General features: G+C 39.9%; 1 protein-coding gene across 27 annotated transcripts in view; it reads left to right on the plus strand.

Moving 5' to 3' along the window:
- Positions 1-17,235, plus strand: part of LOC111595460 (protein muscleblind) — a 191,203-nt gene that overhangs the window by 148,339 nt on the left and 25,629 nt on the right. For 16 of the 27 annotated variants that reach the window (XR_003944120.1, XM_030222701.1, XM_030222702.1 and 13 more), the window contains 3 exons: positions 12,572-12,742; positions 14,396-14,578; positions 16,690-16,923. Coding sequence is in view for 26 of the 27 variants with exons in the window: in XM_030222701.1 (XP_030078561.1) it covers positions 12,572-12,742; positions 14,396-14,578; positions 16,690-16,923 (588 nt within the window). In the remaining variant the exon portion in view is untranslated. The remainder of the gene's footprint in view (positions 1-12,571; positions 12,743-14,395; positions 14,579-16,689; positions 16,924-17,235) is intronic. The other 11 variants (XM_030222709.1, XM_023309210.2, XM_023309211.2 and 8 more) reach the window with 1 other exon arrangement.

Genomic DNA, 17,235 nt, shown 5'->3' on the forward strand with positions numbered 1-17,235 from the left:
TTAAATATATTAAATATACAATACCAATTCTTCATAAATCATATATCATGTATATGTCTAGTAAATAATATCTTCATTTACGTAAAGTAAATATTTGTATTAAAAAACTTTACGAATTTGGTCATTGCATCACAATTTCCACAACTACAATTATCTATTTAAAATTATAAGCGAGATTTGCTAAACATTTTTATGCCTGACTTAAGCATTTAGTTTTCCCTTGAGAGTGCTCAGGTTGGACTCAGCCATTCCTTTGGCGATTTCCTTTGCCTGCCAACCATTAATGGGCATCAATCCTTTTGCCAGCTGGCGCCATGTGTTGCGCCCGGTTGACTGCTGTGCTGAATGTCCTGAGTGTCCTGCTCAGCAGCTGCTAACTAATAACGAGCCTCATTTTGTGTAAATCGATAAAGTTGTTACTTTTTGTATTATGCACGTAGTTCCGTTCGACCCGCCCAATAAACTTTCGATGTGAGCAAAAACTTTTGCGCCTCGTCCTGCGACTTATGCGACTCGCCTGCTAAACAAGTATAGATGCCTGCTACGGCTAGGAGCGTGGAGGTGTTGTGTGAGTTGGCCTGGGTGCGAGTGCGGATGTGTGGGTGTAGATGCTGGCTGCTGGATGTCGATGTGCTGCTGAGCATATTATCGCATGTTGCATCGTTCAGCGTGTTGACAATTGAATTATTTATGTGCCCCATTTTGTTGGCTGATCTTGTCTGCATTGCTTCTGGGCAGCTGGACACACTCGCTCCCGCTCTGTATATGTTTGTTAGTCATTTTGTTTGCGCATTGATTGAATCCTTTCGTTGTCCCCGACTGGCTATTGTCATATGCGCTTTGTGCACTTTATTGGCGATTACATTCACTCAATAGCTGATGGCCGGGCGCTTGGCCAAACCTCAATCAACTCGTTTCGTTTCGTCAGCCAGACTCCTATGAAGAGTGCTCGTCTACACGGCCAGAGCTCGTGACTGTGTGCGACTTGGGACAGCGACTGGCTTGTTTGATTGTCATCGTTTGTGGAAATTTGATAAGCGCTTTTTGTTCGTGTCTCTGTGTCCGTGTCTCTCAGTATGTCTCCTGTTTCTGTTTCTGTTCCTGTTTGTTTAGCTGCCCCCTTGCACTCTCTGTCTCTCCTCTCTCTCTCTTTGTCAATATCTATGAGCTTGTTTGCCAGCGAAACTTTGCTGGTTCGTGCCAGGACTCAGTGTCTTGGATCTTTTTAATAATGCGGGTTATATGATGGATTTATTAAATGCGTGTCTCCCATGTTTTTCCTATCTGCTGTCTGTGCATGTGTGTGTCTGTGTATGTGTACAGTAAACACCAACAACAAGAGCAACAAGAACAACTTGTCATAAAGTTTGTCCTTGCGCTTTGTGCAGTTCCCTTTTCAATTAGTTTGCCATGTGCACATATCAGAAAGAAGAAAAAATAGAGAGCAAAATGCCTGAACATGTTCTTCCAGTTATGCAATCTGCCCGTGTTCTCTACCATTCCACTTTTAGTTGAACTATTTAACTTTAAGTATTATTAAATCTATGCTGAGGCACTCACGTTATATGAGCAGTTAAATTAAGCCGTCTTCCAGGAATAATTTTTGCATGTGTAACAAACACATGAGAGATCGTAGATGTATAGAGAGCTATGCATGAGGAATATAGGAAAATATATGTATCTTATGAGAAATGTGTAGCATATGGTATGAGTTTCCATGTCGGATATTCAGTTAGTCAGAATATATAAAGCATTTAAGCATTCGGTCAGCTAGTCAACGCCATTTCCAAGTATTCATTAGTATTCATTCTCAAAAGCCATATATATATAGATATATTAGATTTATAACATTTTTATGAAACACTCACAGCATCACAATTAGTGCAATAAAAATCGGACAAACAGATTTTGGATGCTGTGGCAATGTGCCGCAATTGCTGACAACAGCATGCACGCCCATAAGTATGCAATAATAATTGCAAACGATGGGCGCGCTCACATATTTGGCCACGCCCCGGCAAGAGTTAAGCGCACACACAACAACAAGATAATAAAAATGTTTATGGCAGCTGAAGCGCTTCGCCTAACCGAAACACGACACAAATTTAATGCTGCCTACTTTGTGTTGGGTAGCGCCACAGAGGCAGCAGAGCTGAGCGGAGAGCAGCGTTCCTGACAGTTGGGTCTACCCAATTATTTGACCGCAGTTGGCTGCAAACGCCCGAGTAGAACATGACCCGCACTTTTATTTCTTATTTTATGGCCATGCAAATGTCGCACAAGAGCTGCGGAAGAGCGAGAGTGTTACACACACACACACAAGCGCGCATATAAACACATACACACACATAGAGCGTGGCGCCAAAAAGTCGGCAACATATGCCAAGGGCACATGAAACGAAATCAATTTGCTTACAGAGCCGCCCAGCACGAAAATGTTGATGACCTTGGCGAGCTAAAAAGTAGGCTTCGTTCTGCGTGACTATATACATGTGTGTGTGTGTGTGTGTGGGCATGCGTCTAAATTATAATGGAGCCCCGTTAATTTGTGGGCGCTGGGTACGCTTTGAGTCCGGCCCAGAAATCGCAAAATAATCGCATTACAACCAAAGCAAGAGAAGCTGAAAGAAAGCAGAGCAGAAATCGATTAGCGACGCGGCTTTTTTGGGGCTCGCGGCCAGAACTGCCTACACTTGGGGCCACACTTCTGGCTACACTTAAGTCACTTTACTGCCAGGTCCCTCTGTCCCCCTTCCCTTGGCCCACTACCCCATTTTCATATCACATTATGATGATGATTATTTTTATCGTCGCGTCACGCGATGTTGTCGCCGCAATGCCGCACTGCAAAATGGCTCATGGAGGAGCCAGGAGGCAGCCATTTCACCAACGGCAACGGAAACGGAAACGCCACCAAATGTGTGCAAGAGTGTGTGTGTGTGTGTGTAGGCAAACATTTAGCATGCGCTCGAGTGTGCGTGTGTGCGTGTGTGTACACGACGCCTTTGCAAATGACTGCAGTTAAAAAGTCATCAATGTCTGCCAAAAAGCCGAAACTCGCCATTAAATTTTTGCCGCAATTTATTTGACTGTGTATGCATATGTTTGTGTGAGTGTGTGTGTGGATATTGCGCTGCGATAAGGCATATTTGCGAGCTGCTAGCTACTCAATTCACGAGCGGCGCCTTTCTTTTGACATTTGCCCAATTAAATGACGCCTCGTCGTCAGTGTCCATATCAAAAGCTGCCAAACGGCAGACGGCAGACGTCAGAGCTTAAATTTATCAGCGCCATAAAAGAAAACTCCGCAAATGGCGCAGCCTGAAAAATGCTTTTAAAATAAACACACGAAAAAGAGAGAAAAGCTAATGAAATATAAAAAGAAAAAAGCAGTTTGTTTGGGCCAAACAGCAAATAACGTAAAAATGTTCATTGATATTCATTTCCAATTGAAAAATGTTAACAAAAAGGTCGTTTCTATATATGTGAGGTGTACCATATATACTTATATATATATATATATGTGTGTGTCTATATATACATACAAATATATATATGTCTGCTGAAGCTGTGGGCTAGGCATAGAGTCAACAGTGCACCAATTGACGAGCACTGCACAGTGGGTTGAACCAACAAACAATTTAAAACAATTTTTAGATGAAAAATTAAATTTCATATTATTTATTTCTTACTTAATTTTTACTGAAGCATTTAATTGGGGGAATTTCGTTTTCCCTTTTCTGTAAAATATCTATTTTTAAATTTATATTTTTTTTTAATTTTCTGAGATTTGTTTCGCCCAAAAATATTAAAAATAAAAAAATATGAAACCAGTGCAAATATTATTTTTAAATGCACAACTATTTAAAAATTAATTTTGAATTAGTTTTTCTTTTCTACTAAATTTAAAATATCGCCTTAAAGCTTTTGTAAAATTATTATTATTTTTTTGTATATATTTCAACAACATTATGCTGTCTAAAACCTAAGCCTGCTTTGTTGCCATAAATTGCACTGGATTTGCTCCACTGTGCATGAGATGTAATTTGCAAAGCGGAAAAAAATAGCGTAGCATGTGGTCAAATCGTATCGCAGAGGCCTATGGACTGGGATTGTAACTGCGTCTGCTCCCAATCCCTCAGCTCAGCTGCAGATTCTACTTCTACTCCTGCTGCTGCTGCTGCTGTCCATAGAAAAAAATCAATGTGCCACACATACACCAACACAAACACACGTACAAACAACCACAGCCGTGGCCAATGCAGCGCGTTTCCGCAGCCCTGAGAGGCTAGGCCTTAGCCAGAGAGCTTGCCCGGCCAGCGTGCAGAAGCCAGGCGCCATGGCGTGCATTATGTGGCCATATGGGCGCCTCTTGGCTGGCGCATGAGTTTGTATACAAATAAACACGGCAATGCACACAGGCATGCGTCCCGTTCGTCCTGCTTCGACCACACACACACACACACACACACGCACAAGCCGGGGCCAACGCCAACGCTTTTGCCTGCAGTCGGTTTACGTTTAATGCCCATATATTGTTGCCTACTTTTAGGCGAAATGCCGTGCAAGGCCCGTTGCCCAGTGACCAGCGTGTCCCAGCTTGGCCATTTTTAAAGCCCATTTAAATGTGAGCAAACTTTTGCACGTGTGCATCGGGTTGAATAAAAGGCCTGCTGCCTGCTGCCTGCTGCCTGCCTCCCCCTCCTCTATCCTCCGCTGCTCAGCTCCAGTGCCACGTTAGTTAAACGTATGCCCGACTGAATGAGTCACACACACACACATATAAATATATATATATCTATATAGATATAGATATATATGTATGTGTAGAGTGTGGGGTTAAGAGTATATACATAGGTATACGGTATACGGTTTGTGTATTGAAAATTGGATTTTCAATTGGTTTGCAAAACGGAAATTAATTCGGGGGCACTGCTCGGTGGACGGAGTTGGTGGCTCCAGCTCCAGCTCCAGCTCCAGCTGCAGCTCGAGCACACAGCTTCCAGAATCTGGGCGTGAGACTGGGCAATTGGGAACAGGAGCGAAAATGAAGCAATGACGTTTCGTTGGTTGCTGATGGCGACGTTGATGATGACCAGATCGCTCTGGCCAGGAATGAGTTGACGCCTGCTGATGAGAGCGCCGGACGCGGTGGGACGGACGGCGCACAGGCAATGACCACTGTGCCACGGGCACATTGCATACTTTTTGGCCCTGTGCATGTGTCTGTGTGTGTGTGTGTGTGTGCCATAAAAATAATGTTCCAAGCTTGCTTTTTTTGCCGCCTTCTTTTCGAGTTCATTTCGTTTCGCGTGCACTTTAATTAAATTAAGTGAATTTCGCTGCTGATAAGCGTCAAATGAACAGATGAGTGGGCGACAGAGTTAAGGTGTGACGGCGGGGCGTGGCAGCAGAGGCGGAAATAAGCAGTGAGAATACGTATATAATATGTTTGTTTTCTTTCACGCTTAACAAGCACAGCTGGAGCTTGATATAGACTTGAATTCTTAAATTTATAGCAAACTTAAAAAGGTTTTATAGCAGCTGAGTCTACATTTTTCTAAATAATAAAAGTTTCTTTAGAGTGAGCAAAGTGAGTTTAAAGTAAGAGTAGTAAGTAAGTAGAAGCAACAGTTGAAGAGTTGAGCCTTTGGAAGTTGATATAGAATTTTTAGCATCCACTCAAAGCTTTAGCAATTGATCAGTGAAACTATCATAAATTTTATAGTAAGCTGCGATCATATTATCATTCATTGAACACACATAAAGAGTATATTATTGCTGGCTATTGACTGGCTGTTAAATACGAACTTACACAGTTGCAGCAATTGTGAAACATTTTCAATTAGCACAAAGTCTCTGCTGATTAGCTTTTTGCTCTCGGCTCGCCGGTGATAACTAATCCGAAATCCCCCCGATAATTGTCGCCCGAGCAACGTGAACATTAAAACAACAATGTGTGGCACATTGTGTCGTCGCACTGGGCCAGCAGCTAGCAGCAGGCGGCATAGAATGTAAATCCTGCAGAGAGACAGCAGCGGCTGTGGGACATGGTAGATGCACACACGCACATAGAGAACACAGACGCACACTAAACATATATGTTCTGCGCGGGAATCTGTTGCAAATCCCAAAAGTATGCAATGCAATGGCAGGCATTGAATGAATGAACGCATGATTGAAAAAAAACATTACACACACGAGCACACACACTCGCACAGTCGCACACTGACAGCGGGGCATTGTTTTGCACACATTTTGCTCGGCTTTTTGAAGCTGTTTTTAGGCATCGAGTTCAGTGACTGCAGCTATAGCAGAGGCGGGCAAACAGACAGTTATAGAGAAAGCCAGTGGGAGATAGGCAGAGAGAGAGAGAGAGAGATACAGAGACGGGGCATCAGAACCTAACGCCGGCTGTTGCTTTTCCTGTGGCGCATTCCATTTTTGCATTGTCTAAAGGCAAAACGCTTAACATGCACCGCTGCTCGAGCCACACCCGCTGCTCCATACAGAATTCTCTATGCAACCAGACGCCTGCCGCGCCCCCTTTGCCGTGCATACATTAGTTTTGCCTTTGGCTCGCTTAGCGCGCGTTCTACACATAAACAAATATTGACCATTTGCCTTTGCCAATTTGTTTGCATTTTACGAAAATATTTTCATTTTCATTTCCTGCCCAGTACCTCCCACGCCCCCCACACTACGACTGTCGACTGACAATATTGAAAATTAAACCGAAAGTAGCGCAATTCCGATTGCAGCGCACGTAAAATTCTTTTTCTTTATATTTTTTATATGTTTTAAATGGAAAATTGCTTTCATTTTGCTGAGCGACTTTTTGCTTAATTTCATATTTTCTCTCGCTCGCCCTCTCTCAATTATTAGCAACATTTTCTCTTTGTCGAGTTGTTGTTGCTTTCGTTATTTGCAATTGTAAATTGCTTTTTGATTTTCAGCATTTCAGTGTGTGTGTGTGCGAGGGTGTGCCTGTGTGATGTGAGTGTGTCCAACATGGGCAAGTGGTATAAATTGAGATGCTTCGTTACGCGCTCAAAATAGTTTTCAATAGCAAGTGTCACATGCAATGTGTGTGTGTGCATTGGACGTTTAAGTGCCAAAGCTTGTAGTTCTGTTAGTTCTGCACTGAATTTGGCAACTGTCGGAGCTTAAAAAAACTGAAAAAAAAGATAAATTAAATATGCTTAAAATTTACATGATATTGCTTTTTAATTTTCGAAAGGTTTTGTCTTTCGAAATATAAAAGCAAGTGTATTTTGAAATCAAATCAAATTAAGTTTCAGATAGCAAATTTGCAATTTTGCAAATATAAAGCGACACGTGATGCCTGGAAGAGTTTGAAGAGCTCACAGAGCTCTTCAGTTGCAAATATAAAGCAAACTTGTATAGCAAACACAGTCAGAGCTCTCATACCTCCGCTTAAATTTTATAGCACTTCAACTCACACAGTCCATGTCACAGTCGAAACATGTTGAAAATTGCATAATGCAGCGCATTGTGGTCATCAATTTCAGCTGAGCAAACAGCATTTGCATTTTATGGCAAACTCATTGTCTAGGTCTAACCCTCTGGCATTTGTAATGCATAGCAAGCCAACCGCCAAACAGTTTTAAATTTGCATAAAAATCCATTTTATTAACATTCAAAGGCGATTTCTATCGTCGCCAAATTGAAGAAAAGTAGCTAAACTTGAAAAGGACTCGCAGCAAAGAAAAAAACTAAACAGAAATAGGGTGGCATACCCTCGGCAAATGCCATGTAAAATGCTCGGGCTAGCAAAGTGCAAGAAAAATTCCTTTGCACTCAACAAAGGAGAAATAAATAACTTTCGAGTCAGATTAGCCAACTTGTCACGAAATGCAAAATGACATTTAATACCCAACGTTGTCGTCGTCGTCGTCGTCGTCTTCGTCCTCGTCCTCGACTACGTCGTCGTCGTCGTCGTCGTTGAGTGCCTTTGGTCGGGCGCCCTCACTCGATGCCGGTCTGCCGCCAAGACGCATGTCGGCAATGCGATACGATGCGACGATATACATGACTGGACTTGACTTGCACTTGGCATGAAAACATGAAAAATTCCTTAGCCTCCAATGCGACGGACACAATCCTCACGGACTCACAACGCATGCAGCTGTACGCTACAGCTGGAGGAGGATGCCAGACGACGGCGACAGCCAGCAACATTGTTTCGAGCGTAGCGAAGAAGAAAAATGGCTCTGAAATGCCAGGCCAATGCCAGAGCTATATCAGCCGAAAAAAGGCAAAAAATATAGAAGTAAAATAAGGGGAAAAAGTAATCATTGCAATTTAAAGCGGATAATCTGCACAAGGCTTTGGTGACAACGCAGAAAAAAAATAACAAAAAAAAACAGAAAGAAAATCTCTTTAGAAAAGGGTTCGAGGCTCGGTGGCTGCTATAAAAATGCAGTGAGAATAACAGCGCGATTGCAGCGCGCGCACAATGCAAATATGCTGTACGTCTCACTGTCCGGCTGTCCGGTTGGCCGGCTTTCCGTCTCTCTGTATGTCTCTTTCCAGCACTTCAGCTGAAGCTCTATGCAACTCACTCGTTCGCTATGTGTGCGTGAGTGGACACCATTTGCAATTTTCACACTCGTTTTTCCCTGCTTCGTTTTGGAGCATTTTAAATTTTTTCTTCACTTTTTGTCTCGGCCGCGTAGAGGGAGCCAGTCATGCAGATTACAATCGAAATGACATGAAAATGTTTGGTGTGGCAGTGAGAAAAAAATCAGAGAAGAAGCGCAGCAAAAGAAGTAGAAGCAGCCACCACACAGAACAGAACAGAGCAATCGGCTAGCTAAATGTGTTGCACACTCAGCCAACAAGAAATTGGCCTGCCTGCCCCACCCGAGGCACACGAGACGAGCTCCACTTGCCATTTGAGATAATGTCTGCCACGTCGCCATTAGAGGCAAGAACGTGCCTCGTGTCTTGTGCCTCGCCTCGAGCTGGTGTCTGTGTGCCTGAGCAAGAATAATATCTTATTTGATTGCAATGCCAAATGCAATTTAAATATTTGCCAAACGACATTGAGAATATCTTCAAGACGCAGCACACGAATATGTCGCCACAGTTCGCCATAATTCTTAACAATTTCTGTTTATTTGAGAAGTGGCCCACAAATTAGTTTATTAAGAGATGCAAGCTCAATTAGGAAATATGAGCTTGACATTGAACCTAACAATCGATGATGTTGCGGATGGTAGCGCCTTGCTCAAGCTTTGACTTCGTCAATTTTCAATATTCCTTTTAAATTGAATTTTATTTCTAGGAATATTGTTTCTTTATGGCAAGTCGCATCTGTCTCTTTTACTCTATTCAATTTTATTTGAGAATCATAAAATTCCTCACACAACTTAGTTAAAGCTTAAAGGTTTAAAGCTGCAAAAGAGAAGCATAATTGACGTCATTTAGCTACACACAAGCAGCCATATGCAAATATTACCACGCAACGTTCTTTAAAAAGCGTAAATAACCAGCTTTATTTAGCTGTGTAAGAGCCGCATCGATTAGCTATCACATGTAGCATTCAAACAGAGCCCGTCGCCTGCACATTTAGCCAGTCAACTGACCTATTTGATCGACTCGTAACCAAATCGGGCAGAATCGCATGGTCGACGCTTCATGGCAACGGTTGCCTGCCAATCTACGGCAATTAACCTAGATACGAAGCACGTCAACACAAGCGATGGCAACAAGTAACTCTGCAGCAACGGGCAAGTGCCAGGCGAGACACTAAAAAATCACATTTGTATTTAATTATTGGAAATTAGAGCAAGAGCCTGCGCTGCTGAGCCTGGGTCTACAGCAGGAGAGGGGAGTGGCCAATAGACAATTTGTAAAAGCAGTTAAAATCAAGCGGCAAACAGTGAAATTTACAGGAGAGAAGAGAGGGCTATAAACAGCAACAGCGAGGAAGAGAGAGAGAGAGAGAGAGAGAGAGGAACGTATAGATACAAATGCAAACGCAGATGCGACTGTCTGCTGTCATTGAATCTTTCGCTATTGCTGTTGCTGTTGATGTTATTACTGCTGCTGCTGCTGCTGTTGCCGTTGTTGAATAAACTCAATCCAAGCATTAAATTACAGCCAATGGCGCCAATAAGCACAAACAAATAAGCCAAAAGTGCCTGTGCGAAGCATCGAACGGGTTTCGCTGTTGCCTTTGAAGCCAGCCCAGCCCGCATGTTGCCTGCTTTCAGGCTGCTGCTGCACGACTCGCAGTTCGCAGTTCGCAGCTCGTAAATTGATGTGCAAAGAAAATTGTTTGTCTGCCGTCAATAAATATTTTGTGTATTGATCAAAATTGCAAATCATCATCATCATCAGCAACAGCAAATTGAATGCAAATTATTGTTTGGCTCACAAATATTTCAGGTTTGTGGGCGACAAATAATTGAGCTAATTAATTGGCAACAAATTTGTTTTTTTTTTTTTTTTAATGCGCGCAATATAATAGACTAAAGCAAATCCGTTGGACTATCAAAATGCATTTTATTCACTGCACACAAATTGGATTAAATTTATTTTATGAAACAAAAAAAGTGCTTTTAAAATCCATTTATACCCTGCACAGACAAACAAGGTTGGGCATGTAAGAGCTGAGCTTACAAACTTAATAAAGGGAGAGAGAATTGAAGAATACTTAAAATAAGTTCTGTGATGTAATAAAGATCGATCATGTATTATTAATATTTAATTACGTTCATTTTCCTTTATTTTACCTTCAATCTGAAACTGAGCAATACTCAAAATATAAACTAAGCAGTTGTTAAGCTAGATCGATGAATTCTCTATGTGTAAAACATATCGATCACTTCTACAGGGCACCTCTTAGTCGATCGGCTCAATCGGCAGCCTTCTGTTTCTGCTACATATTTTTTATGCATTCGCTGAACATTTGTCAAGCTGAATTGGCATTGAGAAATATGCAAACAAATATTTGCGCAAGTATTTTTGCAATTCGTGTTATTTGCCAAATAACATCAACAGTGAATAAAATTTTGCAAAAGTGTGCGCGCACAGTGTATAGTTTTTTTTTTAACAACAATTATATGAAAGTTAGCGGCTGGGAGAGTTTTCTCTCTCTCACTCTCTTTTATTTTGTTCACGCCATAAATCTTGCAGAGCTTTCATTGCGTCATAAATTGTGAATGGCAACAAAAAGAAGAAAAAAAGAAAAACGAACAAGGCAAAAAAGTGAAAATTGTGAACTACGTGCCCCTGTTTCGTGCCCAGGCAAACAATCAATTTATGCATACATATAAATATTTTGCATGCTTTTCGTTTCCTTTTATTATTTTTTGTTTTTTAATATTTGCGCTGGCGCGGACAAAGGACCTGGCCATGGGCGTGGGCGTGGGCGTGGGCATAGGCGGCTCTGTTCGCCTGGGCATATGTAAATATTTGTTAACTTCATTTGCTCTGAATTAAATATAATTTACATGCATATTTGTTTGACAGTCTGGGCACCCAATTCGCCACGCACACTCGCTCAAATTGTATTAAATCTTTTTTCTGCATGCCACGTTGCATGCAGCACTCCAGGCAGAAATTTCCCTGGGGCATTAGCCCGAACTCATTATAATTATTGTTGACATTTAGGCCAGCACTCAAAAAAGTAAAGCAAAAAACGTATGTAAAGGTGCTTGATGATTCGGCGGCTTAATCCGCAGCTATAATTACACCTACTAATGATGCGAAATTACTTTTTATCGATTTAATATGAGGTTTGTTTGACTTTTTCCATTGTGCTCGTTGTGTTGGCTTTTTGTTGCATGCCCCAACACAGATGCACACTGCTTGATTGCATACCTGCAGTGGTGAACATTTTCACATTACGTGCAGTTAATTGTTTTTCTTTTCTCCTTTTTTTTTGAATTTCTATATTTGAAATTATGACATGACAGCACGACAGCAATGCGTCATTTGACTGCATTGAGGTAATCAGATTTCTTTTATAGATCAAACATATATGTATTAACTCATACTACATATCGAATCTTGCTATGCTACAATATTCAATATGTTACAGGAAAAATCAAGGTTCAATGTGTTCAATTGGCAGATTCTGAGTCTTATTTGAATAGAAAATGTCTTTTCTAATGTTATTTTCTAATGAATTCCCTTTTATTGCATCTCTGCTAAAAACACATTTGTTTTATTTCTACTTCGCCTGTTAGCCATGAAGTAAATCAACCTTAAGAGATCAAAGCTACATCGTAATTTATTGAAACACAATGAAAATACAGTTAAATTTATATTTATTTATATTTATATTGACGTTATTCAACACTGTTGCGCATAATATATGCAGCTGGCAACGCGCACATGCAGGCCACGCAGGTGAACATTAATTTGGCTCATAGCGTACCGAGCCTTGGCGTGGCTCTTAACAGTGACAATCCCAGAATGAGTCTCGTCTATAGCTGAGTTATTTCAAGATAAATAACTCCATAGCTATTGTTTCAAAGGCTAATTCTAATGTATTTTATAAACAAGAACTATAAAAATTATTTTTCGCTTTTTCCAGGGACGTTGTAATCGTGACAAACCGCCGTGCAAATACTTTCATCCACCACAGCATCTGAAGGATCAGCTGTTGATAAACGGACGCAATCATCTGGCACTCAAGAATGCACTGATGCAACAAATGGGCATAGCGCCCGGCCAGCCGGTCATATCGGGCCAAGTGCCAGCCGTGGTAAGTACTTGCGCGCTGCCCGAAAAGCCGCATAATACTTTAATTGAATATCCTAAGCGCTACCAAACTGTGTGGCCCAGCGCCGCAGACAACTACCGACTGCCGTCGACTAACAATTTTGTGCTATATGAATATTTATAAGCGGATATCCCACTTCAATTTCCATTTGCCTTCTCCCTGCTTCATGACTTTGAATAACACAGAATCGCGTCCTTCGCCCCGGCCGCAAATGTTAAATGCGCGAAAATGAGTAGCACCCAAAGGCGGGGGCAAGGGCGAGGGCAAGGGCGAGCAACGCGAACAGGCGCAGCGGCGAATAGACGAATATACGAATATATATACTTATATAAGAAATTTGAGTCAGTTTTTGCCCGGTTCGCCTGGCGCATGCATTATTCATGCCAATGGGGCAGCAGCACTTGGCACTTTTTCTCTTTTACGCCACACTTTCTAACAAATCGAAATTTAATTCTCAAATTATTTTCAAACATGGCCTCCTAAACGAAAGCGCCCATTAGCCGCAAACGCTGTTCGACATTGAAATGTGTGCTCAAAAATGCATGAGGCTTCATTAACGTGGCTGAGCACTAGGTGGGCGGGTGCCACAATAGGATATTCTTTAAACTTAAGTGGACTAAATGCTTAGCTGTAATAAGTGCTCGCGATGGGGCCTTGACACGATATTTCATTAACAATTTATGAACCCTAAGCGAAAGTAATAAGCATGCGTGTGGCTATCATAGGATTAACTCAGAACTTAATGATATTAGCTTTGATTTTTAAATGAATCTATGATATATAATTTAAAAGCATATTTAAAAGCAATTGTCTAAAAGAGTATTATTTAAAAGAAATAAATTAAATTGATCTATTTCAATACTTTTCTGTAAAGCCCTAGGAAAATACAGCGCATAGCTTTAAAAGCAAAGAAAAGAGTTATCGAATGGAGTTCAGAAAGAAGCTAGTTCTGTCTTTGGTAGAGTTGTTTATGTAATAGATCGATATAAGAGGAAATCAGTTTACTCTGAATTTAAAGCTGTTGATTAATTCTCTGACTATTCTTACTGAAGGTTTTCGTTGTCGCCAGCTGTGAACAGAGTATGTTAAAATTATTCCAGGGCTTTTATTTTAATTTAAGCACTTCCTATCATTTTTTATTATTATTAAAGCTTAACTTACTCTTGAACTTACTCTTAACTTAGATTAATCCGGAAGGTGAGAATAAAATCAATTCTCTTTCGAATAAAGATAACTATATTTAAGACTACGGTTAGAAGACGAATAAAGCGCTTCTTAATCATTTTCTCATGAGGAATATTTTTCAAAAGTTTCACAGCACCAAGTAAAGGTAGAAACTTTAAACTCTTTAAAAAAAAAAGCGAAAAAGCTTCATGTAACTATGTAAGCTTATTTAAAAACAAAGTAATCTTAATCACTGAAACGTATGCATTGAACGCTTTAATAAGTAAGTAAAAACAACAGCTTTAAGCTCTTCTCACTTGGTGTCATATTAAATACAGTTGAAATCTATTTATAAGATTCCAATTGGATTCATGGAAGCCAAACGTTTTATTTGACTGATTAACAGCTGATTGATAGTTGTCCATTGACAGAATGTATTAAATATTTGATTCTCTTATGTCATTTGTACAGGCCGCAAATCCCTACTTGACTGGCATACCAGCCAATACATACAGTCCTTACTATGCAACCGGACACTTAGTGCCTACTTTGCTGGGACCCGATCCGACGGCCGTTGCCTCACAGCTGGGCCCGGTGGTGCCACAGACCGTACAGGTGGCACAACAGAAAATTCCACGCTCCGACAGATTAGAGGTGAGTGTCAATTGCCTTAGACAAATTTGTATTCATTGACCATTGGCCAATGAAATGGCGCATTTATATGTGAAATATGCTTTAATTTATGCTTACGTTTATTGTGTTTATCGTTTATTGTTTTATCGTAATACTTTTGTACACAATGCCAAGAGAAACGATTTTCTTTTGACTTGTTTCGATATTTTGGTTTCATTATTTTTATCGCATGCCAATTTGTTGATTTCCTTATTTATTATTATTACTATTATTATTATTATTATTATTATGTATTTCTTCTTATAAGACCTAATATTTTTAACTATGTATCAAAGATATTGCAACTAAAAACCATGTACAGTGTTTTAAGTTCTCTTCAGTTCTGCCAAAAAAACATAATAATTATATAAAATTATAACGAAAAATAATAATTAACAATTCGCTGATAATGAAAATTGATTTGATCTCGTTGACACACATTCGTATTTGAAGACTTGAACTTTTGTCTAACAAAAACAAAAAAGAAGATCGTTCGTTCTACTTATTCTTATGTCTGATATAATGCTTTACTCTTCATTTTGATTTTGACATATGATATATACATATATATATAACATATAGTACCATAGTCTGTTTTTTGTTTTGGGTTTCTATGTGATACAATCTTGTACACCTGAGCGATTTACTCAGGTGTCAGAAGTCTGGCACAGTTTTGGTTATTAAACATCAAAGCGAAGCTGCTATCCTGCAAAGCTTACGACAAGCGCTTTCAAAATATATATTTTCTTCCCAGTGCCTTTGTAAATAAAGCAACAAAATACAACAAATATATAAATTTACGATTCTGTGCACAAATCCTTTAATGAATAATACATCATTTTTGGTTTTTTTTCTTAGTTAGAATAAGTTTTTGAATAGCTGAATTTAGTTTAGTTCAAAATATGAAGATTTTTTATAAATTTTTCTACATTTTAAAAATCTTAGTTAAACAGATCTAGATCTGTTAGAAGTTCATAAAACTCAATTTGTTTTTTTCTTATATAAATATTATTTTTCTATATAGGATATATGCTAACTAGAATGTTAACTTCAATGTTAGTTAACATTGTTTCAAGCCTTACATATTCTTAGAACTTTGAATTGATTAGGTTACCTTTTGGAAATAGAGTTCATCTTTTTACTTTCCAGTAAAAAAGTTTAATAGCTGAAATCGTGAATTTTCTCACATCTTTCCCTTAGGATTATCTCCACAAGTTTTGTTTATCGATCCTCAACAGGTTGTAGCTTTAAAAATATTTTAGTTTAATCCATGCATTTGCCTTGTTTTTTTTCGTTTATTGTGTTCCTCTGTTGTTCTCAACTGCAAAACTTACAAAAAACAACTAATCGGCTCGCTAAAAAATAACAAAATGTGGCAAGAACTTAACTGAAATGAAAGTTAGTCAATGCCAAAGCTGCTGCCCAACGTTCAGATTGGGAAAAACTAAAACCCTAGCATATATGTGTATGTGTATGTATCGATCTATATACCTAACATATATACTACATGCATATGGAAGCATGCGCTGCAACACCAATTACAACAACAACAACAACAAATCGGCTCTAACACCCAAAAAATACCAAATGCATTGAAAGTTGTTGCGTTTCGCCTACTTAACTTTACTTTTGAAGTAAACAAAAACAACAACAACTACAGCAATTTAAAAAACTGAACCGTTACTGAATATCCTTCCATTATTTCCAATACACACAACACACACACACACCAAATCTGCAAAAAAAAAATTGATTACGAAATATAAACAACAACACTTCGCCTTTTATATACACACCACACACACACACCACAAACACTATGAACCACAACTGCTGCCACTTTTGCTATTGCTGCCCGCCAACAACAACCAACAACCAACAACCAACAACAACAACCAACAACAACTACTGCTACTACAACAAACAATCTGCAATCCGCAATCTGCAATCAACTGTGCAACCAACACAACAAACAACAAACAACAACATCAACCACCTCAACAACAACTACAAATCCAAAATACAACGCCGTATCCAAAAAAAAATACCAAATCCAAAAAAAAAAAACAAAAAACCTAAAAATGTGTTTCCAGGTCTGTCGCGAATTCTTGCGCGGCGCCTGCAAACGGGCCGAGTCGGAATGCCGGTTCGCGCATCCGCAGGAGAGCGTCGCGCGGCACGACGATGGTTCCATAACGGTTTGCATGGACGCCGTGAAGGGCAGATGCGCACGTGACCCCTGCCGCTACTTTCATCCCCCCCTGCACCTACAGGCACAATTAAAAGCGGCCCAAACACGCGCCACCGCTGTCGCTGCTACAGCTGCGGTATGGCTATTTCTATATTTACTTTTTATACTTTCTCTTTCTTTAAAAAAACCAAAACAAAAAATATACCCAACCCAGCCCAGAAACCAATCCAGCTAACCCACAGCCTAACCCCATACCATTGCTGCCTCTCTCTCTCTCTCACACTCATATAGTGACAGAGAGCGAGAGAGACAGCTAAGTATTTTGCATTTTCTTTATGAGTCGCAAAATGTTCTTATTTTTCCATATTTTTATTTTCTTTTTCTATTTTTTTGCGCCAGCTGCTCAAGTCTCGCTATTAATTTCTGCTTAGTCAAGTCAGTTTTTCTT

Source organism: Drosophila hydei, unplaced genomic scaffold (genome assembly GCF_003285905.1).
Source record: "Drosophila hydei strain 15085-1641.00,03,60 unplaced genomic scaffold, DhydRS2 tig00000060-arrow-pilon, whole genome shotgun sequence".
NCBI lineage: Eukaryota > Metazoa > Arthropoda > Insecta > Diptera > Drosophilidae > Drosophila > Drosophila hydei.